General features: G+C 55.9%; 1 protein-coding gene across 1 annotated transcript in view; it reads left to right on the top strand.

Annotated features, from left to right (window-relative positions):
* The window catches only part of KCNQ1 (potassium voltage-gated channel subfamily Q member 1), a 361,243-nt gene that overhangs the window by 235,605 nt on the left and 116,225 nt on the right, over positions 1-9,413 (top strand). Inside the window, exons 12-13 of the mRNA XM_027868695.1 lie at positions 3,187-3,262; positions 8,709-8,803. Coding sequence (XP_027724496.1) covers positions 3,187-3,262; positions 8,709-8,803 — 171 coding nt within the window. The remainder of the gene's footprint in view (positions 1-3,186; positions 3,263-8,708; positions 8,804-9,413) is intronic.

A 9,413-nucleotide genomic window follows, 5' to 3' on the forward strand; every position in this document is an offset into this window, starting at 1 on the left:
CTGGAGGGTGGAGGAGGGACTCTCAGGGGCCTGGGGGCTCTGGAGGGAGGGTGCTCTGGAGGTCTGCAGCTCTGCTCTCCTCGGAGTTTTTCTAACAGAGGAAGGAAGGAGTAGCCCAGGCTGCCCCTTAGCAAGGTGGTCCTGTGTCCTGGTTTCCCAGGTATGGGCCTGCCTGGCTCAGGGACCAGGGGGCTCAGCCTGGGGTTAGGAGCTGAATGATTGGGGGAGTTCATGTACAGCTGACCCCTCCCCCTAGCTCAGGGAGCTTTCTTGGCTCCCTATCACGTCCAGGATTAAATATCAAATTCTTTATTCACAGCTTGGACCCCTCCCATCTCACCAATCTTCCTCCAACCTATTTTCCTCCCCAAGCTCTGTGGTCCAGCCTCTGTGCCTTTGCCCTGACTGTGCCCCATGTCTGGAATGCCCTCCCTCCTCACCCACTTCTAGAATCCCAGGATTCCTCCTTTCCTGCACCCCCACCCCCCGCCCCGGCTGCTTGGGCCAACGCCTCTGCGGGAGCCTTCCTCTCCTCCGCATCCGTCTTGTGTGTTCTGATGTCCACGTCCTGTCTCCTCCATCCTCCTGGAGGGTAAGCTCCTTGAGGGCAGGGCTCAGGCTTGGCTCTTCGTAAGTGCTTGTTGGTTGTGGCTTTTTGAGGGCCACCGAGGGGAGGAGGGTAATAGACGTTCTCACTGGGGGAACGTCAGAGGGCCGCCCTTTGGGAAGAATGCCTTGGTTGGCGGTGGGAACCGGTCCGTCCCGACGTCGCCCCCTCCACAGGCTCCCTTCTGGGCCTCAAAAGCCGAGAAACGGGAACGCTTGTGTGCCCCTCCCCCCAGACCCCGCGCAGCGGCTCTCCCTCCACAAGATGCGCGTCATTCAGTGACATCGACTAGGGCCATCTCTGTTGGGGACGTGCGCGCGCCAAGGACAGGGACCCAGTGTCACGCGACCTGAACTCAGATCCTGGAGCTGTCACTCACAGCTGAGACTAAATCATCTGCCAATGGATAGGCACGTACTGAGCACCGGCTGTGTTCCGGGTCCTATGCCAGGCATTGCAGATGCAAAGACAAGAAACTTCCTGCCCTCAGGGAGCTTACACTCTATTGGGGGAGACATAACATGAATATGTATGTGTGGAGGGAGGAAGGGTGGGAGAGACAGAGACAGAGGGAGAAAGAGCGGGGAAAAAACGGAGAGACGGAGAAAGAGAGAGATAAAAAAAGAGGAAGAGAGAAAGAGAGGGAGAGAGGAAGAGGGGGAGAGAGGAGACAAACAGGGAGAAAAAACAGAGAGGGAGACAGAGAGAAAAAAAGAGAGAAAAAGAGGGAGAGAGGAAGAGAGAGAGGAAGAGGGGGAGAGAGGAGATAGAGAAAGACAAAACAGAGAAAGAGATAAAAAAGAGAGAAAGGAAGAGAGAAATAGAAAGGGAGGGAGAGAGAAACAGAGAGGGAGAGAGAGGAAGAGAGAGAAGAAAAGAGAGGAAGAGAGAAAGAGGGAGAGAGAGGAAGAGGGGGAGAGAGGAGACAGAAACAGAAAGGGAGAAAAAACGGAGAGGGAGAGATAAAAAAGAGAAAGGAAGAGAGAAATAGAGAGGGAGGGAGAGAGAAACAGAGAGGGAGAAAGAGAGGAAGAGAGAGGGAGGAAGAGAGAGAAAAAAGAGAGAGGAAGAAAGAGAGAGAAGAAAGAGGAAGAGAGGGAGGGAGAAGAGCGAGAGGAAGAGGGGGAGAGAAGAGACAGAAAGAGAGAGAGAAAAAAACAGAGAGTGAGAAAGAGAGATGAAAAAGAGAGAGAAAGAAAGAGAAGGAAGATAAGACAGGAAGAGAGGAGAGAAGACAGAGAGAAAGAGAGAGAGGGGAGAAAAAGTAGGGGAGAGCAGCTAGGTGGGCCAACAGAGAGCTGGACCTGAGTCAGGAAGACCTGAGTTCAAGTGTGGCCTCGGACACTTCCTAACTGTGTGGCCCTGGGCAAGTCACTTAACCCTGTTTGACTTCGTTTCCTCATCTGTAAAATGGGGGCTTGAACTAGAGGACCTTGAAGGTTGCTCCCAGCTATGGAAATTCAATCTCCCAGTAAGCATTTGCTGAGTCTGCTGTGTACCAGACACAGTGCTATCTAAGCCCTGGGGACCCAAAGAAAGGTGGAATATTGGGTCCTTGCCTTTAAAACTCTGCCAGTCTTTGGGGGGAGACGTGTGTACACGTACCAGCTCGACAGGGAGGCTCTAGCACCTGCAGTGGGAGGAGAACTGGAGAGAGAGGGGGCCAGGTGAGGTCGCCTACGGGAGCCTCTTGCTAAGAAGCAAGTCAGGGATCCTCAGAGTCATGGATGAAAGAGCAACGTTCCAGGAAGGGGAGAAACAGCCAGTACAAAGGCATGGAGGTGGGAGATGGTGGTTTGAATCCCGGCTCTGTCTCTTACTCCCTCTGCCTCAGTTTCCTCATCTGCCAAGAGGGGTCGGGCCAGATGACGGGCAAAGCTGCTTCTAGGGCTAAATCGATGGGTGAAAATCATCTCCTCTAGGCTTCGCGTCTCCCTCTAGATCAGACCAGGTTTTACTCCTGGTTTGTTTACTCCTGGTTGTGGTCTCCCCCTCTCTTCCCTCCCAGTGCCTCAGTTTTTGAGTCTGTAGCATGGGTCAGGCATCAGTAGCTTTGCTCTCATTTCCTACCAGAGTCTCCTGCTAAAGGAGACAAGCGGGGCCCAGTGGTTTGGTACTGAGCTGTTTTGGGAGCTGGACGGGAAAGGTCAGGTGCTGAGGGGCTTACACCCAGGAGCTGGGATCCTCCCCCTCCCTCACACCACTAGCTCGGCCTTCCTTGTCCCTTCACCATGCTCCAGGGAATGGCTCTTGTTGTCTGGGCCAGGCTTCCTCCGTGGATGGGGAGAGATCTCGGGCTTGGGGGGGTGGTGCCCCTAGGATTATAGGCACTCAGCCTGGGCCAACAGTGTGTGTGAGAGCCTTGGGGGCAGAGGTCCCATGCACCTCACCTAAAGTCACACACAGGTAACAGGGTGAGGCCTCCTCCTTCCCGGCAGGACCCTGCCCTTGACCTTTGGGAAATGCCGATGAGGACCCCTCAGCCACCTCCCACCTGGCTTGTCCGCTGCCCTCCTTAAAGAGGGAGGGGGACACCTCCTTCACCAGCCTCACGGGTCTCTCCTTTCCCTCCTCCCCAGGCTGCGGGAACATCACCGGGCCACCATTAAGGTTCTCCGTCGCATGCAGTATTTTGTGGCCAAGAAGAAATTCCAGGTGAGTGAGACCTGTGAGGATGGGATAGGTGGGGCCCCTCCCCTCCCTCTCTGCCCCTCCCCTGCAGCTTGCTCTGGGCGCCCGAGGATTCCCCCCGCCTCTGCAAAGGGAGTCCCTGGGTTCACTCCTTGGGCCACTAGGGACCCTCCTTCTGTGGTGGGGAGGGAGCCGCACTCAGTCGGCAGGCAGCACTCCTTCCCCCCACCCCCACCCCCACCGTCCACGGCCAGCTGGCCTCAGTTACAATGTTATTTTCTGCTAATGGACTTGACCCTTGGCCCCTGCTATCTGCGCAGGCTACCCGCGAGGCCAACCTTTCCATGTGGCTTCATTAATTCCGGGCTATGGGGCTCTGCCTGTCTGCCAGAGGGTGGGCTGCAGCAAGCTGCAATCCACCAGGCCTGGTAATACAGCGAGGGTCGCCCCCTCCAGCCTCATGTACATCAGGAGGGAAGCAAGGACTTTTCCCACAAGGACCTGGCCCCGACAAGGCCTGGCATCCCCATTTTACAGATAAGGAAACTGAGGCTCCAGAGGAGAAGTGACTTATTTATGCCTACACAGCTAGCGGGTGACTCCAGCCTGGGGCACTGCCCGGTGGCAGAAACAGCACCTCAGGACTCGTTTGGTGGAGTGGACGCCTTCCTGTCTTCTTACTTCTCTTCGGAGGATGAGAAGGCATCCTGTGATGGAGAGAGCAGGAGATTTGGGGGCAGTGGCTCTGGGTTCCAATTTTCCCTGTGTGACTTTGGACACATGCCTCGCTATCTTCAGGCTTCCTGTTTTCTTTTCTGTACAAAGTGAGCCTCTACTGATGGTAGGGAAGCTGTCAGTCGCTGACCTCCAACCTTCCTGCCCTGACCACTTTCTGGACTTTCTCAGGAACATGCAGGAATGTCTCCTGGCAGGGAGGAAGCCACAGAGGGCTTTGATGGCCAGTCACCAAATGAAGGTCAGCCCCACCCTGTGAGAATGCAGGTGCTCCTTCCCGGTCCACCCGCATCCAGTCCGGGGCCTCTCCGAAGAGCACGCATCTCCTCTTGGGGCATTCAGAGCCCAAGAGGGCTTTGGAGCTGGAGGCATGGCCAGCCGCAGGGACCACCGAATGCAGGCCCCTCTCTGGACAGATGAGAAGACGAGGAGGCTGAGTGACTTGTCAAGGGCCCACCATGGCCAACATGCAAGGCCTTGCCCAAATGTTAGGGAGGAGGCCAGTGGGAGTCCAGAATTAGGCTGGCTCCTACCTCCTTATTCCCCAGTCTGACCCACATGGAACAAGTCCCCACATTTCCCAGGGGAGGGGGCTGGTCCACAGATATTTCCTTTCACTGGAAGGAAGCCCCCCATTTTCCAATTTTAAAGTCCTGCCTTGGGACATTGAGAGTCTGAAGGGTTGCATAGCTTAGAGACCAAAGGAGGAGACTGACTGGGGCCCAGGGAAGGGAGGAACCGGCCTGAGGTCCTACGGGTCCTTGGACTCCTCCCTTAGTGCTGTCTGCCACTGACATCTCACTGTGATTAGGAAAGGACCAGGGGACATGGGCAGGGCGAGGGGGCACTGAGGAGTCAGGCAGCAAGGTGGACGTGGACTGGCTCTGGCTGGGAATCTGGAGGCCTGGGTTGCCCTCCTGCCTCCACTTGTCAGCAAAGTTCTGACTTCCTGCCCTCGAAGGTATCCCCAAAACTGCTTTGGTGGTAGTCATTCTAGGCCCCATTTTACAGATGAGGAAACTGAGACTCCAAAGGGTGGGCATCATGTCTTTGCCTAAGGATCCAGGGATAAGAAGTCAAGACTCCATGCCAGGCCTTCTGTTCCTAGGGCACCTGTGATTTTAAGCAAGCCTCATCCCTTTTCTGAGACTCAGTTTCTCCTGTGTAGAAGGAGGGATGGGTCTGATTACTTCTAAGGGCTCTTCCCAGGCCTCTGACAAAGGAATCAGAGAGCAAGATCGTCATTCGCCCTGCCCAGACTTACTTAAAGACAACCTTGGATCAGTCCCTTCCTTTTGCTTGACTCAGTTTCCCTCTTTGTCCAATGAAGAAGGCCAGCCAACTGACCTTAAGGCCTTTTCTGCCACTTCCTTCCTTTGTGGATGATGCCCACCCTGGAAGACCAGAGAAACTCTGATGAGGGGGAAGGGTTGTGGCCTTGAACTTCGCTTGTGCTTTGGTGTCTGCTGGAGGGGATGTCCTTATCTGAGGAAGCATCTGATGAGGCCTGGGAGGAAACAGAGACCCCCGCCTGCCTGCCTGCCATGGCGCCTCTGCAGCAAAAGCACCCCCCTCCCAAACCTGGGGCAGGCTGAGCAAGCTTGCAGGGCCTCTGATGGGGGAGCTGCCAGGCTGCCTGGGGCTGTCTGCAGGGGCCCGTGTTCCTCTGCCTTCTTTGACTGGCATCAACTCCCCCCAGATTTCCTGGAATGCCCTGTGGATGCTCCATCTCGGCTCTCTGTCTCTGTCTCTCTGTCTCTCTGTCTCTCTGTCTCTCTGTCTCTCTGTGTGTATCCCTCGGCTAGATGTCTGCCATCTTTATCTCCCACCTCATAGTGGTCATCAGGCAGAAACCCACGGCTGCTCCGGGCTGTTCAGCTTGGCATCCTAGCTGTGGGAACCTCAGCAAGTCGCTTCCTGCTGGGTGCCTCAGTTTTCCCATCTATAAAAGGGGGATGACGTCCCTTGCCTTGCACTGCCTGCCCCAGAAGGCTGACAAGCCTCTGAGCCTTTCCCATGGGTGAGGGGTATTTTAAAAGGCACCAGACTAAGGCCAGTTGCAATGCTTCTGGAAAGGGCCTCAGGGTTTTCGTGGCTATGGCCCAGGGGGGCCCCCTTGTGCTGCAGGATGTGGCCAGCCTGAGTCCCGCCCAGGCCCTGTGCTGGGAACTTAGGCCATTCAGACAGCAAGGCTCCAGCCTGCACAGAGCCCACCAGGAGGGAGGAAGAGACATTGGACATAAAAACCAGAGAGGGCTCTGGGCCCAGCCGGTGACAGCCTGTGCCCATCTGTGTCTGGGGCGTTCTGCACATCTCACTGGAGTCTCAGGGCATCCCTGGAGCAATTCTGAAGCAAGGAAAGGGAAGTGACTAGCCCAAGGTCACATGGTTAGAAAGGGCTGAGGTGGGATCTGAACCCAGGATCTCCTGGCTGCTCATGCAGAACCCCAGCCTCTGGGGCTGCTCTGGTCAGGGGTGCAGGAAGGGAAGGCTTCCCAGGAAAGGAGGGGCTCTGCCCAAGTCCGGCCTTGGCAAGGTCAGCAAGCATGTGGCTTCTGTCCCTGGGCAGGAGCCCCCCAGCTGAGCAGAGTTCCATCGGCTCCAGTGATGGCCCAGAGAGGTCAGATGGGCCAATGACCGAATGCCTCTGAAGACCTTTGAAATTCCCAGGGAGAGGAGGCTGTGCAAACCAGCCACAGTAACCCCAGGACCCACTGGGCACCTTCCCGAGTTCACCTCACTCTAAGGCCAGGACAGCTTCAGGGGAGAGAACTGAGGGCTGGAAAATGGAATGTCATCTAGGTCTGCAACTCCCAGCCTGGCTCCCTGCAGTGATGAGCCCCTTGACGGCATGAGCTTCCCCCTCCCCTGGCCTGAGGGCAGCATCTCAGAGAAGTCTTGACCCTGAGAGCAAGCTGAGAAGGGCATCGGGGGCTTGGGAGGGAGGAATGGGGGGTGGGGGTGGCTGCAGGGGCAGAGCTGTGTGGCCCCCCTCCCTCATCACGCAGACCTTCGTCGTGTGGACTCCAAGCAAAGCCCTCCCTTTCCTGGCCCCCACCCCCATCTGAGCCCAGACCGTACCAAGTGTCTTCTGACTTGTGTAGAATCCTCTAGAACAGGAATAGAATCAAGAGAAGGGAAGTTCCAGGCATAGAACCCCAGGGTCCCCAGGATGGAAGAGATCTCAAAGACGTCCCAGACAAGCCATCCCAGCATCCCCAGCCCCCTCCCCTCAAATCTCCAGAGAGGGACACAGGGTCTCAGGTGAGAGCTCCAGGGGCCAGCTCCCTCAGTTGCAGAGGGGGAAACTGAGGCTCAGAGAAGCTCTGATCCACCCCGAGTCACTCAGGCAGGATTTGAATTCAGGTCTTCCTGGCTTCAAGTCAGTCTCTCCACTCCCCTCCAACCAAGGCTCCCCTTGGTTATGGCTCAAACTGAATCCTGCAGTAAAGTAAGTAAGCGTAAGGGTCCCGCCCGGACTAGCTAGAGACAGAAAGCTTTGGCCTAAATGGGCCCATGGGGACAGCTTCGAGGAGTGGAACCACAGGACGAGGAGTAGGAAGGCCTGGATCCTGGCCACGCAGCCCTCTCAGGGACTCAGTTTCCCTAGCTCTAAAATGGGGTGGTCCCTGGCCTGCCTACTTCCCAAGGTAGTAGGATTGGGATGCTTTGGGATGCTCTTGAAGCTCCATAGAAATGGACAACAATACTGAGAAGCAGGGGGTGGAGGCCAAAACCTTTAGGAAGAAAAGTCCAGCCCCTTCACAAGCCCCAGGGCAAGAACACAGGCCACCCGGCTCCAGGGAGTCAGAGGAGCTGGCGTTTCTCCACAATTTCAGACTTACCTAACGTGACCCTGTGAGTTTATTGGACCCTCACAATGATCCTCCGAGGCAGGGGACACAGAGATTATACCCATTCTACTGATGAGAAAAAGGCTTGGAAGTTGAGGCCTCTTCTCACATCGCCCTGCATCTACTCCTCCCATGACCTTGGACAAGTCCCTGCCCCTCTGGGCTCCTCCCTTGTGCCATGAGGGGCCCTGGGCACAATGGGCCCAAAGGTCCCTCCAACGAGATAGTGAGCAGCCTGCGAATCCAATGGGTACAAGATAGAATCTCTGGATAGGAGAATGCTGGTGACCGGGCCAGGACTAATGGAAATGCACTGGTCAGTAGCCCTGGGCTCCAGACCGGCTCATCACTCACAAGCTGTGTGACCTTAGCCAGGTTCCTTCGCTTCTCTGGGGTTCAGTTCCCTCCACCATAAAAGGAGAAGGTGGGATTTACTGGATCCCAAAGTCCCTTCCCGGGCTGAGATTCCATAGGATGTGCCCTGTGCGATCAGCTGCACACCCAGCCGTGCACACTCACAGATGTGTGTGCATACCCAGCCATATACAGTCACACAGGTGGATGCATACACACATAGCCACACACCTGCACAGGTCCACGCAAACAAACACAAATATATATATTCACACACCTATTGGGCTGACTTGTTACAAAGATAATGGAGGCGGGGCAGCTAGGTGGTGCTGTGGATAGAGCGCCAGCCTTGGAGTCAGGAGGACCTGAGTTCAAATCCAGCCTCATATACTTGACACTTACTAGCTGTGTGACCCTGGGCAAGTCACTTAACCCTGATTGCCTCACCAAAAAACAAACAAACAAAAAAGATAATGGGGGACGCGGCTCAGTGATCTCATACATTTTTCCTTCCTGTTGTCCTACAGCAAGCAAGGAAGCCTTATGATGTCCGCGATGTCATTGAGCAGTACTCTCAGGGTCATCTCAACCTGATGGTGCGCATCAAGGAACTCCAGAGAAGGTACCCAGCCAAGTGGGCACCTTGGGCTGGGCCTGGTCACTCCCGGGGGGCAGCAGGAGCCTAGGAAGACAGCCCCCTTGCCCAGTCACCTGCAGGGGCCCAGGATGGGGTAGCCAGGCTGTGCAAAGGGACTGAGGGCTGAGCACCTTCTTCAGGATGGATTACAGACCCTCGACTGGGGGTCCCTACGTGGCCAGGATCCAGAAACCTGCCTTGGAGCCAAGCTCAAGGTGCTGCGTATTCCACAGCAAGCTCTTCTCCACCTGTGCCATCACTGTGGGCTGCTAGTCAAAGGGGTCTGAGGCAATGGCCCCCTGGCCCTGACTTCCCTCTAAGAGGTTAACCTCATCTTCTCATTACAGACATCAAGGTCTCTGGCTCAGGCTGCCCCTTCTCCTGCTCCCCAGTAATCCCACCCACAATCCACACAGGGTCTGCTGCCCAGCTAAACTTCTCCTTCTACCCACACCTGGTGTCATTTAACCCAGTGAGGTCTCCCTGCCCAGCCTCTCCTCACCCACGAGAGTTCTGAGGCAGTTAGGGCTGGTCCAGCCATCCCCTCCATCCATCCATCCATCCATCCATCCATCCATCCATCCATCCATCCATC

Source organism: Vombatus ursinus, unplaced genomic scaffold (genome assembly GCF_900497805.2).
Source record: "Vombatus ursinus unplaced genomic scaffold, bare-nosed wombat genome assembly UNPS02014790.1, whole genome shotgun sequence".
In the NCBI taxonomy this organism is placed as follows: domain Eukaryota; kingdom Metazoa; phylum Chordata; class Mammalia; order Diprotodontia; family Vombatidae; genus Vombatus; species Vombatus ursinus.